Source organism: Palaemon carinicauda, chromosome 5 (assembly GCF_036898095.1).
Source record: "Palaemon carinicauda isolate YSFRI2023 chromosome 5, ASM3689809v2, whole genome shotgun sequence".
NCBI classification, from domain to species: domain Eukaryota; kingdom Metazoa; phylum Arthropoda; class Malacostraca; order Decapoda; family Palaemonidae; genus Palaemon; species Palaemon carinicauda.
In genome coordinates, this window is record NC_090729.1 from 160,619,993 (window position 1) to 160,635,166 (window position 15,174).

At 45.2% G+C, this 15,174-nt stretch overlaps 1 protein-coding gene across 11 annotated transcripts in view; it reads right to left on the bottom strand.

Moving 5' to 3' along the window:
* LOC137641570 (zinc finger and BTB domain-containing protein 24-like) overlaps positions 1-15,174 on the bottom strand; it is a 238,865-nt gene that overhangs the window by 178,649 nt on the left and 45,042 nt on the right. For all 11 annotated transcript variants that reach the window (XM_068374260.1, XM_068374259.1, XM_068374262.1 and 8 more), the window contains one exon: positions 2,716-2,832. In XM_068374260.1, the coding sequence (XP_068230361.1) occupies positions 2,716-2,832 (117 nt within the window). The remainder of the gene's footprint in view (positions 1-2,715; positions 2,833-15,174) is intronic.

The window sequence follows — 15,174 nt, forward strand, 5'->3', positions numbered from 1 at the left end:
CCCCGAAGATGATGGGTGAACGTCACAAGGGCCTTTTGTACTGCCATGAGCTCGAATAGGTTGGTATGAAAGGTCTTTTCCTCTAGTGACCACTTTCCCTCTGCTGTTTTTAAGAGTAGATGAGCTCCCCACCCCTCTTTCGATGCATCCGTGAAGAGCAGCATCTCCGGAGGGGCGGACACGAATGGTATCCCTTACAGTGTGTTCTTCCTGTCAGACCACCAGAGGAGCATGTTCTTGGAAACCGGGGTCACCCTGACTACCTTCTGAGGGGACTCCTCCGTCGACCAGGGGTCCTTCAGATTTCACTGTACAGTATTGGCCTCAGCTTGAGCCTCCCTTGAGGAACTAATTTTTCCAATGAGACCAGGTGTCCCACGAGTCTCTGCCAATCCTTGGCTCTCATCGGAATGTCTGCTAGAAACGGGCGAATCACTTGGTCTAGGTTGTTTAGCCTCTCCTGGGAGAGAAACGCCTTTGCCAGCTGGTAGTCCAGGACCATCCCTAGGTACGTCATCTTGGTGGTTGGGACTAACTGGGACTTTTCCAGGTTGATAGTAATCCCGAGGTCCCTGCAGAACTGTACAAGTTTCGTGCCCTGCTCCTTTAAGTCTACCTCTGAGGCTGAAGGCAGCAACCAATCGTCGAGGTATCTGATCAGCCTGATGCCCAGTTTGTGTGCCCATACTGATACCACGGTGAACACCTGAGGAGCTGTTGACAGGCCGAAGCAGAGGGTTTTGAACTGCAGGGATTGGGACCCCCATCTTACTCTGAGGAACTTCCTGCTGGAGGGGTGTACGGGGATTTGGAAGTAAGCATCCTTGAGATCCAGAGACATCATGAAATCCCCTTCTCTCAAGGCAGCCAGCACTGACTTCAGCATGTCCATCTTGAAGGAGGTCTTCTTGAACTTGTTCAGGGCCGAGAGGTCGATGACTGGCTCCAGCCTCCCGTAGCTTTCTCCACCAGGAAGAGCCTGCTGTAGAATCCTGGGGATGGTTTCTGGACATGGCTGCCACCTCCCCTTGCAGGGCTGCTCTCATCTCGGTGTTCTTGGGTGCCAGCCATTCTGCTCAATGTTCAGGGATTAGAGGGGGCACTTCCAACAGGAAGGGAATCTTGTATCCCTCCCTCAGGACTGTCACCGTCCAGGGGTCCGCACCGTTGTCTCGCCATGCTTGCCAATGATGTTTGAGGCATCCCCCCACCTGAGGAGTGGGAGGCCTCTCTTCTCCTTCTGGGCAGACGGTTAGAACGGCCTCTCCTTGAGCCGGAACATTTTGGTCTAAAGGAGGCCTGGGCTGGGGCGCCGCTCCTACGGGAGGGCTGTGGGGATTGATGCCAGGAAGGGGAGGAGGCCTCCTGGCTAGCCAGAGGCATAGGCGGGTAGGCCCCGTCCGCTGATGGTCTCCTGTGTGAAGGCCGTCTTGTCGCCGGCTGCCTGGGCTCGGTCGAACTCTTTAATTTCCCCACTCTTTCTAGCGTCTCCGCCACCGCCTGAAGGGGGAACACCCACACCGGTGCATTTCTCAGGAATTTAGCTTCCCGCTCAGGGAGTCTACGGGGCAGTCTGTTCAGTACTGTGTCCCTTCTCCTCAAAACCCAGTTAACCGTCTGGGTCAGGGACTGGAAGGTTAAAAATTTCATTGCCCGCTGAACCTGAAAAGCACTACCACGATGGGGGGGGGGGGTTAGGCGCTGTTTCGGGCTTCCCCCACACCGGGTCTTCACTGGAGATGGGTCCTGTGGGCACCAGGACCTCGTCCACGACACACACTTCCGCCACACTAGCAGACCCCCCACTCGTCTGCGTAGGCCCCACATCAACAGAATCGCCGATATCAGACTCATGGGGAACGGCAATGGGCCGTTTCCCCGCAACGGACTTACCTCGTCCCCTACTCTAGGTAGAGGAAGGTGAAGGAGAACCTCTCTGAGGGCGACGTCAAAGGCGAGGTGAGGCCCGTCTTCTTGGGAGATCGTTTGGGCGCCTTCTTCTTCTTAGTGGCAAACAAGGTCCACTGAAGCTCTGGCCAGGACTCGCACTCTGGGCACGTGGAGGAAGGGGAGCACTTATTTCCCCTACACGAGGTGCACAGCGTGTGTGGGTCGACATCGGGCCTGGACAGCCAGGTCCCGCAAGACTTACCAGCTTTAGGCCCGGGACAACGACGCTGGGATTCCATAATAACGGGAACACGAACACGCAAGCAACACAAGTACACAAGGGAAAGGGTAATGAACACAAAGGGAACACGTGGAGCACAAGGGATGAGGAACACAAGGTGGATTGGACGGGATAAGTGAGAGAGAGAGCGACGAGATGATATCTACGCCGCGACCAGACGCTTACTGACGACTAAGACCTAGCAGCACAACCTCGCGCGTTGACCCCAGGTCGCCCCGGGGCGAGTATCCTTCCAACCAGGAGCGCCCCAACAAGGTAACAGAGAGAGAGGGAACTACGCATAATTCTTGGTCGGTTAATAAGGAGATCCCAGATCCTCCTAAGAAAAGTAGTTCGAGGTAAGTACTCCGTGTTGGAACAACTTAGCATTTAATAATAATAATAAAAAAAAAGAAAAAAAAATTCAACGAATAACTTCTGAAAAAACCTTGAATGATGCTATCTGTTAAAATAAACTGATAATTATAAATAACCTACAAATGTGTAATGGTCACGAACTCAAAAATAGTAGTCATAACACTCACCATCTGGTGGGGTTGCTGCGTTCCGGAGACAGGTACTGGTTGATGGTCTTGGGTTCCTTCCTCAGAAAATGATTCTAAAATAGGAAACCCTGTACCCATATCACCAGTACCAAGCCACTGAAAAATAAGCAAAGGTGTTGTTATGATTCATAAAAAAAATTAATCAAAAAGAAATACATGACAATAATAAATAGACATTTTATATTCCATGTCTTACAAAACAATACCTATGTATACTGTATATGCGAGACAAGAAAATTCTTTAAAAATGGTATTTTTAATTTAAAATAAATCTTTAAATATACTTACCTAGTAGTTACATATATATAGCTTAATCCCGCCGATTAGTCGTGCACGGCAGAAATTCAAATTTCTTGGCAATCACTGACAGGTGAGCAGGTGGTCATACCTGTGCGCCCTCTAACTAGGTAACTGGAACCATTCCTATCATACCTCAGAAATTCCATGCCCCAGTTTTCAGAGGGAAGGAAGGAGGGACCTTTTATATATGTAACTACCAGGCAAGTATATTTAAAAATTTATTTTAAAATGAAAATACCATTTTTAAATATGTAACTTCCCTGGTAGTTACATACTGTATATATAGCTGATTGACACCATTGGTGGCAGGTTAGAAAACCTCAACCCCGTCAGGAATTCATATAATCATTAATAGCTACAAATTAGCTGTACCAATAATCTGGTTCTTACCTGATAAGGAAGCTGACTTCATAGTTATCCTGCCTCATTTGCCTGCATTCCTCATGAGACTCAGCGATCCACCCAGGGGGCTGTAAAAGTCTCTGTGGGGCTGCCACACGGTCCTCGACCTTAACATGGCTAGACCACCACCCTTGCTATCCTGGCATAGCCATGGACAATGATTCTGACCACCTGACTCAAAAATAAACTAAAAAACACACACCATAAAAACTAACTTGACTTGCATCCCAGACTGTGGACGGGTGCAACAACCTTCACAGACAACCTGTGATACCAAGTTCAAGAAATGAATGAATGAATGATTTAAAGTTTTCAGGCATCCTGACATCTAAGGTCATTGACGCCGGTAACATTTAATTTATGTATACAAAAGTAAAAAATGAAATAATATAAAAAATTAAAGAGTATTCAATTAAAATCATAAATATTGAATGTCATAAAAGTTAAATATTTTTCAGAAGACCTGCTTCTGAAAGAAATCTAAAAATGCCACTTGCATGGTAGGACACATCATTTCCAAGAATCTTGGCAAGGATGAACCTGCCACCCTCACCTCGAGCCTCAAACAGATATCTATTCCGCAAGATGTTGTAATTGGGGCATTCGGTCAACAAATGCCTTACTGTTAGAGGTACTAAACAGTTGTCACAATACGGTTGGTGTTGGCCCTTCAGCAGAAACTCATGTGTCAACCGAGTGTGACCAATACGGAGACGACAAAGAGACGTCTCCCATTTTCGGGGCATCATATTATACCTCCAAGGAGATATGTCATTTGTTACTTCCCTCATTTTATTGCCATCTTGACTATCCCATTACTGTTGCCATTTATTGCAAACCAATTTCTTGATGTCAGGTAAGAAATCATTACAGGGAATGGGATACCTTCTTGGCAGCAACTCGGATGCAGCCTCCTTAGCCAGTGAATCTGCCTTCTCATTCCCGGACACACCTACATGTGCTGGAACCCAACAAAATTGAACTGTTATACCTCTCCGTCCAATAATGAAAAGCCATTCTAAAATCTTTAAAACTAGAGGGTTATTAGAATTAAAAACTTCCATAGCTTGAAGGACACTCCTTGCATCACTAAAAATTGTAAAATTACCCTCCTTCTCCAACGCTATTTTCTCAATAGCGGTTAATATGCCATACAGTTCGGCAGTAAATATGGAAGCGGTCAGAGGAAGTGCACCTCTACAATTAAAACCATTACTATGTACTCCAAATCCAACGCCAGCATCAGATTTGGAGCCATCAGTATAGATAAAAGTTGATCCTCTATGTTCTTTAACATGTTCATTAAAAAGAGACCTGGCTTCTATGTCTGACATATTCTTCTTATCTCCAATAAAATATTTACAAAAAGATATCTCTGGTAACTTCCATGGAGGCGTTGATGATACCTTGAATGGAAGTACCTTATTTCTAATTATATCCAGACTATTTAATAATCGTTTCACCCGAAAGCCATAAGGTTGAGGAGATTTTGGGTGCAACTCAAAGTATGATGCGTGTCTTACAAGGCTTGCAGTCTGAAAGGCTAGAGAGTTAGGGAGTCTTTGCAATCTAAACCAATACCGAAGAATGGAAGACATTCGGTAAAGGTCTAGAGGTAACTCTCCAGCATCAACAAGGAGACTTGGGATAGGCGAGGTTTTAAAAGCTCCAGTAGACAATCTAATACCTGCATGATGTATCGAATCTAATATTTTTAACCGGCTTGGGGTGGCTGAAGAATATACCTCACAACCATAACTAATTTTGGAAAAAATCAAGGCCTTGTATAATTTTAAAATAGTATTGCGGTCTGCCCCCCATGATGTATGGGACAATACTTTCAAGATATTCAGAGCTTCAACACATTTAGCTTTTAGCGCCTTTAGGTGAGAAACCCAGGTAAGTCTACAGTCAAATATCAAACCTAAAAATTTGGTTTCCGATACACATGGTATCCGTTGACCTTTAATGTATATATCCGGGTCTGGATGTACTCCCCGGATACGACAAAAATGGACAACGGTAGTTTTACTTGTCGAGAACTTAAATCCATTCATGTCAGCCCACTGGATAATATTATCAATAGAGAGTTGGATTTTTCTCTCAACCATTGCCATTCTAGTGCCAGCAAATGATATTGAGAGATCATCCACAAATAATGTTGAGAGAACATCTTGGGGAATGGCTGAGGATATCCCATTAATTGCTAGTGCAAAAAGGGTTACACTCAGCACACTACCCTGAGGAACTCCTTCTTCCTGGCCCTTACTCTCTGATAGAGTTTCCCCAACTCTCACTTGAAAAACTCTACGTGAAAGAAATGCCTGAATAAATAGTGGCAGCTCTCCTCTCAATCCCAATTCATGAATGGTTTTAAGAATACCATATCTCCATGTGGTATCATATGCCTTTTCAAGGTCAAAAAATACTGTAACATGGTGCTGTTTGGAAGCAAAGGCTTCACAAATAGAAGACTCAAGTCGTATCAACACATCAGTCATTGAGTGCATTTTTCGGAATCCACATTGAATCGGTGTTAAAATACCTTTCTTTTCAAGGTACCAAATCAGCCTTGCATTGACCATCTTCTCCATGATTTTACATAAACAAGATGTCAATGCAATAGGACGATAGTTTGCTGCTAAAAACTTGTCTTTACCGGGTTTTAAAAAGGCTAAAATAATGGCTAGTTCCCAAACACTTGGGTAACTATGATCATGCCATATTCTATTAATAATGCTTAAAATAAATAGCTTTGTATTAAAATGTACATGTTTAATCATTGCATATGGAATTCCATCGGGTCCAGGGGCTGTATTGTTGCAATGAGCAAGTGCGGAATCAAATTCTCTTTCAGTGAAAGGAGAATTATACGACTCTTCCCTTCTTGTTGCAAAATTTAAAATTTTCTTTTCTTCAGTGCTCCTATACTGGTGACCAGGGGCTCCTTCACACTTGCTGGATACATTTGAAAAATGATTAGCCAGGGCATTGCTAACTTCATTTGCTTCAGTTACATACTGGCCATTCACCTTCAACACTGGTGGTGGGTTGGGGGTGAATTTGCCAGCTATCTTTTTTACTTTCCTCCACACAGAAGATGGTGGTGTTCTACTGTTAATGGAGGAAACAAAAGACATCCATGACTGGCGCCTTGCTTCTTTCATGGCACGACGGAACTGTGCTCTACATTTCTTGTACATAGTTAAATTCTCATCAGTTCTGCGTCTACGCAATCGTGTTAGAGATCTTCTTGTGGCTCTGTGGAGTGCAGTTAGTTCTGAAGACCACCATGGGACTGGTCGTCGTTTGAATAACCCTGTTGTTTTGGGAATTGAATTGGCTCCTGCTGTATGAAGAGTTCCATTCAGTAGGTCTATGGCATCATCAACACTTTCAAACTGTTCTGCTCTCCCTTCGATTTCACTTAGCTCGGAAAATTTAACCCAGTCTGCCTTGTCTAGATTCCAACGTGGCGATCTTTGCAAAGGCGGACCCTTGTTGGTGTTTATAATGATTGGTGCATGATCACTAGTATGCCAATCATCTAATGTCCTCCAATCAAAATCAAGAAGGCAGTTAGAGCTTGCAATTGAAAGGTCAATGCATGACAAAGTACCTGTCTGAAAATGGAAGTGTGTGGGCTCTCCTGTATTAAGGAGTCCCACATCCTCATTCTCCACAATTGATGAGATAATATTGCCCCTTGTGTTTGCTAAAATATCACCCCATAAAGGATGTCTACCATTCATATCACCCAGTAAGAGAAAAGGTTGAGGGAGTTGTTGAATGACCTCTACTAAATCATCATATAAAATATTATCATTTGGAGGTAAGTACAGAGAGCATATTGTATATTTTCTCCCTATATCAATTTGTACAACAACTGCCTGCAGGGTTGTACGTATAGACATGGGTATTTGGGGAACATCTCGACGAATGTACATGAGACTTCCGCCATGGCTCCCTGCTTGTTGATTATATGGTGTTCTATAGCTAACATACTCTCGAGGACTAGGAGTGTTAGAATCAAGCATACTTTCCTGTAGACATACAATTATGGGGGAATGTTCATGAATTAGGAGCTTAAGTTCTTCATATTTCGCCCTCAAACCCTAACAGTTCCATTGCAAAATGGAGGAGAAAACTATGGATTATTTCTGGAAGACATCTTGGATGAGGTCTTCCCATTAGCAGTTTTTAATCTAACATTATTACCTGTAGGTTTCTTCAGAGGTGGTCTTGTTATGTTGGGTTTTACGTTGGTGTTTTTCTTTGTATCTTTTTTATCTATTTGTTGAGGGGGATGGTGGACCTCAACTTGAATTTCTGATTTATTTAAATTATCTTCTGGTTGATCGGCAACATCAACAGACAAAACATCATATTTATTTGATGTCATAATTCTAGTATTTCTTATGGAAGGGGGTGAGAGAGATGGAGGTCTCTCTCTTTTACGATTAGTAGGTTGTGAGTTACCAGGTTTTTGTACCTTCCCCACTACAGGTACACCTGATAACTTGGTGTCAGGTGGAATCTCCATTAAATCAGGCAAGGATATGGCCTGGGAGAGGTTAGTACTATCCTTTGTAATGGGGGACAAAGGTTTGATAGTGGTGGGCAATGTCTTTTGGTTGATACTCAATGATAAATCTTTAGGAGGAGATATTCTTGTCTTATGCAGCACTTTATCAATAGATGGTGAATTCCTTTTTCGAGAACTACCTACAGTAGTAGGTGGGCGAGATGATTCCCGAGGAACTTTTTCTCCTGTTTTTAATGTCTTTGCATAAGTGTTAGATTTATTCAAAAATCTCTTGGCATGCCCCACGCTTACATGTTCAATAATTGATTTATTGAGGGCAGCCTCTTCTAACTTATAAAACTGGCAGCTCCTATCATTAGATTTATGATTAGAGTTGCAGTTTAAGCACCTTGCCTCAAATGTACATTCCCCATGGTAAATATTGGAGCAAGTATTACAAATTCTTTCACTATTGCAAACTTTGGAAGGATGTCCAAATTTAAAGCAATTATAACATTGCAGTGGCTTTTGCTTGAAAGGTTGAACTCTGATCCTTTCATTTTCTATGTCTATGTGGGAAGGTACATCGGCATCCTGGAAAGTAAGAACAATCATTGATGTTCCAGGTACTTTATGTACTTTCCACACTGATAGAGGACACATAGTCAATATCTCTTCTTCAGTAAATTCATACAGATCCCTATTAAAAACCACTCCCCTTCCATAGCTAAAGTTTAGATGGGGTTTGATGTCCAATTTTATATCATCATTTACTGTCTTCAAATTGGACAGTATAACAGACTGTGTATATGACTTGGCCTTTATCAGGTAACTTTTCTTACCGAATCGAGATATATCTCCAGGTGCGATCGTACCTACCTTCCTCTGAAGAAATTTGCAGACCTTGAAATAATTTTCCGTACCTCCTACAGATTGAGCAAGAAGCCACATTGGTGGGTTTGGCTTTCTTTGGGATGGCATATCTGCCTCTATATCTTTTATCAGCCCAGTCTGCTGGTCTGTAGACATCCAGATCTTTAGGTGCCCCATCACACAGAGCACCCTTAACACTCATATTACCTACTTTAATATCAACAATATTACAGCTTGCATTAAATGCTTCCTCATGACAATTACTGTAAATGATAACCAAGATTCCCAATTATCATCTTGAAGTTTCATTCTAATTTCTTTTATTAATCCGTAACACTCAAATATTTCATGTAGCATATCATAATTAGTTTCTAATGGGATTTGGGTAATGTGCAGGACATTCAATTTTCCTGTGTTGCCCAAATTACCCTTTTTCCGAGTGTTTAAAGAATAGTCCTTTTTAGTTCCTACGTCGTCAACGGAGTTTTCTTTAAATGAATTGCCAGAGGTCGTCAACAGTGCCGGGGGCGAGTCAGCATATCCAGGGGAGGTGGGGTCATTTTCACAAGAATCCATCATAAAAAAGAAGAGAGAAGAGTGATTTTTTGAAGTTTGACTTACCTGCTTGAGAACATTAAGGCATCACATGTTGGGAAGGAAATTTACACTCTCCACTACCGGCACAGTGAGAGTATACTTCCCAGATGGTCCACTCCATACCCTACCCGAAGGATAGCATCAAAACAGATATAGAGGCACAGGTGTAAGCTGAACCCGCCTGTTAGGACTGAGACCAAGAAACTATGGAATCATCCTCCCCATATCTGTAATGACGGGCTTCCGGCCAAAAGCCGAGAGTCCTACCCCAAGCGTTGGATCCCCCTGGATTCCGAAGACCCAACACTTGAGATTAATTCTGCCAAAAAGGTCCAAACCATCTTCGGGATGGCTGAGATCATCCAATACTCTCACATATAGCTTTGAGCACAAACACCTCCCAACCGTGACACCTTTCCCATTCATCAAAGCAGGCAGCAATACCGGATGTATAAACATTCGCCCAAGTGGCAATAACAGATGTAGAAACATCCATGCCATAAAAAAAGAGAGAAAAAAAAATAATAAACACACATATATATGTAAATATATACACATACATATGGGAAATTTTACTCATAGGGTTGGGACAGCAACATGAAGGAAAGTTTATAATATTAGGAGAAGGTTGAAACCATATAAAGAGGAAGGAAAAGATGAAAGAGAGAAATTTAGATTCGAACTGGGGGAGCAATTTCCCCAAGTTCGAGAGCCCTCTTGCCCGTCACCAAGATTCAGCACGGGAATGAAATGCCGTGCTGAAGCTCAATGACTTCATCAAGGCATTCTCTCATTAAGAGGGAAGTTCAAGAAAAAGGCAAAGGTATATAATAAAAGGTTATAGGGTAGAGGCAGTAGTACTTTCTCCAACTACGACACCGGAGGCAACATACGGACCCAGGGAACAACAATCTTCATATTGGGTCTGTACTTTTTTAAGGTAGCAATCTGCGAAGATTGACTTACTTCGCCAGAATGTTGCCTCCAAAATTGACTTCATCGACTTATTGTGTCTATACGCCATAGAAGTCGCCACAACTCTTACCTCATGTGGATTGACCTTAAGGATTGGAAAGCTTTTCTCCTCACAGTTCTGGTGAGCTTCCCTTGTCAAATCCTTGATAAAAAATGCCAGAACATTCTTTGATAAAGGTAAAGAAGGCTTTTTAACCGAGCACCAGAGGTTATCTGCTTGTCCTCTCAGGTTTTTGGTTGCCTGAAGATAAAATTCTAGAGCTCTCACTGGACAAAGACTTCTCTCCTTTTCCCGTCCTACTAAATGAGATAACCCTGGAATGGTAAAGGATCTGGGCCAAGGTCGCCAAGGATTCTCGTTCTTGGCGAGAAAACCTAGTTGAAGGGAGCAAATTGCATTGTCTCCATTGAAGCCCACCTTCTTGCTGATGGCTTGCAACTCTCCTACTCTCTTGGCTGTAGCCAACGCAACCAGGAACAGGGTCTTTTTAGTAAGATCCTTCCAAGAAGCCTTGTCGAGAGGTTCAAACCTGCTCGGGGTAAAAAATGCCAAGACTACATCCAAGTTCCAAGAGGGGGTTGGGTTGTCCTTTCTCTTAACGGTCTCAAAAGATCTAATGAGGTCCGAGAGATCCTTGTTTCCTGACACGTCAATATGTCTGTGAAGGAAGACGGAGGCTACCATGCTGCGATATCCCTTGATGGTCGATACAGCCAACTTTTCTTTCGTTCGCAAATGCAACAGAAAATCTGCTAATTGAGTTAGAGAGGTACTGGAAGAGGAAAAGTTGCTAATCCTGCACCATTCTCTAAACAGGTCCCACTTAGATTGGTATACCTTAATTGTGGATGTCCTCCTAGCTCTCGCAATAGCTCTTGCAGCTTCCCTTGAAAAGCTCTTCGCTCTTGCCAGCTTTTCAATAGTCGAAAAGCAGTTAGATTGAAAGCGGGGAGATTTTGATGGTACCTCTCTATGTGTGGCTGTCTGAGTAAATCGTTCCGACATGGTAACGCTCTGGGGGTATCTACCAGCCACGCCATCACTTCTGCAATCCAAGGTCTCATGGGCCAAAACGGAGCTATCAGGGTCATGCGGGCGTTGTTCGACTCCCTGAACTTTTTCAAGACACTGTCCAGGATCTTGAACGGTGGAAAAGCGTATATGTCTAGTCCTTCCCACGCCATGAGAGAGGCGTCCACTGCCACTGCTTCCTGGTCTGGGACTGGAGAGCAATTAACTGGTAACCTCTTTGTCTTCTGGGTTGCGAAGAGGTCTATTGAGGGTTCTCCCCACAGCATCCAAAGGCTGGTGCACACCTCGTGATGTAGGGTCCACTGTTGTGAGAACTTGTCTTCCACTACTGAGATGATACGCCCTGACGTTCTTCTCCCTCTCTATGAAGCGTGTTATCAGGGTTATATTCCTCGCTTTCGCCCACAGTAGGAGATCTTTCGCTGCCTCATAAAGGGAATCTGAACGAGTGCCTCCGTTTCCTGATGTAGGCCAATGCTGTGGTGTTGTCGGCGTTGACCTGAACTAACTTGCCCTGGAAGTGCATTAGTGCTAGATGAATGGCCACTAGCTCCTTGAAAACCTCAACCCCGAGATCTCGCCCTTCCCCCGTGTTGCACCCCACCCCACCCCATGTCTGATGCGTCTGAATACAACACTAGGTCGGGGTTCTTCTGTTGAAGCTTGAGGCCTTCTAGGAGTTTGTTGGTATCGTCCCACCAACTCAACTGATTCCTGATCCCCAGAGGAATCGGAATTCACATCTCTAGGCCTTGGTCTCTTGTCAAATATTTTGATAGATGGAATTGTAGAGGCCGTAAATGAAGTCTTCCCAGGGATATGAATTGCTGGATTGAGGAGAGGGTACCCAGCAGACTCGTCCATTCTCTCACCGAGCAGGTCCTTCTGTCTAGGAAGTGCTCCACCTTTCTTAGGCATTCTAGAAAGCGTTTCGGGGCTGGAAAAGCCCGAAAAACCACTGATTGAATCCTCATCCCCAGGTAGATGATGTTTTGTGTGGGGGTCAGTTGTGATTTAGCCTGATTTACAACCAGACCTAGCTGTTACGTCAAAGACATTGAAACTTGTAGATCCTCCAGACACTTTTCTTGCGACCTGGCTCTGATTAGCCAGTCGTCCAAGTACATAGATATCCGTACCCATCTCAGATGTAGCCAGCGAGCCACGTTGGAAACCACTCAAGTGAAAACGAAGGGAGCCGTGCTTAGTCCAAAACAAAGCGCTTTGAACTGATAACTAGTTTCTTGGTAAACGAATCTCAGAAATTTTCTGCAGTTCGGTGAATTGGGACGTGAAAATACGCGTCCTGCAGATCTATCGACACCATCCAGTCTCCTTGTCTGGCGCCTGCTAGGACTGACGCAGATGTCTCTATGGCAAACTTGACTTTGCTTACAAACTTGTTCAGAGGATTTATGTCCAGAACAGAGTCTCCAAAACCCCGAGTTCTTTGGAACTAGAAAAAGTCTGTTGTAAAATCCCTCCGAAGAGGGGTCCTCTACTACTTCTATCGCTGCTTTTGACAGCATCTGGTTGACCTGCTCTTGAAGAGCTGCTGCCTTGTTCCCAGAGTATGTTGCTGTTAACTCTAAGGGTTCTGACGAAAGAGGAGGCCTTCTCAGGAAGGGGATCTTGTAACCCTCTTTCAAGACATCGACTGTCAAGTCGTCCGCTCCCCTTTGGCTCCACTCTTGCCAATAGTGGGATAACCTGGCTCCCACTTGTGTCTGGAGGTTGTAGGGCTCACTTCCTTGTTTTTGGTTGCTACTTTGTAAATTGATGAGGTTGTCCTCCAGCAGCAATTCTCTGATTCCCTCTCGAAAGAGCCCTCCCACGAAAGGGCTGGCGCGCGGGAGGCGCTTCCTTCTGCTTTCTGGTTAAAAAGCTAGCCGCGAGGACTTTCTTGGCAGTCCTGGTAATAAGGTCTTGGGTCGCTTGTTGCGCAAGAGCTGCCGACAAGTCCTTCACTACATCAGAAGGGAAGAGATGATTACCTAAAGGAGCATACAATAGCTCTGATTTCCGAGCGAAAGTCAATCCTGACGACAGGAAAGAACACAGCATAGACCTCTTCTTAGTAACTCCTGCCGTGAAAAGGGCGGAGAATTCGACGGTCCCATTCCTCACGGCCTTATCGAGACAGGCAATCAGGTGCATCTGTGCCTCGTTCTTTACATCTGGGACCTGTGCGAGGGCTCCGAGAGTCCAGTCCATCAGGCTGAAGACCTCGATAGTTCTGAAGATGCCCTTCAGCAAGTGATCCATCTTCGATGTGGACCACATCATCTTAGCCTTGGTCATGGCTGACCTACGTGAGGCGTCAACGAGTCTGGAGAAGTCCCCCTGGGAGGAGGCAGGAACTCCCAAACCGAGAACCTCCCCAGTCTCATACCACACACTGGATCTGGAGGGGGAAAGGAAAAGGTAGTCTTTCCTTGATCCTTTCACTGGAGAATCCACTCATTCAGAGTCGAGAAAGCTCTCTTGACCGTTCTGGCTAGCACCGTTTTCTTAAACGAGGAAGGTTTCTGGGGTCTACTCTTCAAAAACTGCGGGGGCGGGCTTTGAGGTATACCCTGAGTAAAGTCCTGCGCATATAAATGCGCTAGAACCGCCAGCAATCTTGTAAGATCTGCTGCATGAAGCGTTTCCCCTTCTGAGATTTCATCTAAAGGGATAGAGATCTCTGAAGTAGAATGAGTTGGAGAAACACACACCTCGTCTTGTCTATTCTGGAACGTCATGCATGGGTCCAGAATGCTGCGAGGAAGCTTCATGCTTACGTGCGTCCTGCAAGCGTCTAGCATGTTGCGAGGGAGAGTCATGCTTGCGTGCTTCTAGCTTGCGTCCAGCATGCTGCGAGGAAACGTCTTGCTCGCATGCGTCCAGCATGCTGCGAGGAAACGTCTTGCTCGCATGCGTCCAGCATGCTGCGATGGAGCGTCAACTATGCGTCCAGCATGCCGCGAGGGAGCGTCAACTGTGCGTCCAGCATGCTGCGGGGAAACGTCTTGATCGCATGCGTCCAGCATGCCGCGAGGGAGAGTCAAGAACCTTGCCGCCTCCCGTAACGCGTCCCGATCGTTGCGAGGGAGCGTCAATGAGCACTGAAGTTTCTCGCTGGCTGTTCGCGCCTCGCTCCGATCTTATTCCTTTCCTAGGTCTGTTGATGTCCTTAGGTTCTTTCTTGCGAGCTTCCTCTGTTTGTGACTTATAGGCACCAAACAGGTACGTAATTGACCGCTGAAGCTTTGATACGCTTGTCGCTTGTGGCGCGTCCTCCATGCGTCCAGTCTGCTGCGAGGGAGCGTCGAGATTTATATCGCTTCCTGAACTGCGCTCTGATCGCTGCAAGGGAGCATCTAAAGTTTCAGAAAACTTTGCTGGGGTCTTCTGGCCAAGAGGAGGAGAAGTCCCTTGTGACATCTCCCAATCCGGGGGAGGGGGAGAAGCGTAAACAGATGTAAAGTGCACGTCTTCTTCCTCCGACGAACTTGTGTCCTACGTGCCTGACTAGGCGAGGACACGTCGTCTTCCTCTGACAGGAAGATTTCCAGAGAGCTCCAATTACTGCACAATGGTTGCTGGAACTTAGCAGGGGACCTATGTGGACCTATGTCTCTTGAGAGGTCTCGAAAGAAGAGGTTGACGCCAACCGCGTCTAGGTCTTGCGTCCTCCGACAAAGATGAACACTTCCTCATCTCCCCTTTCCTGCGGCGAGGGGGAGCGTCC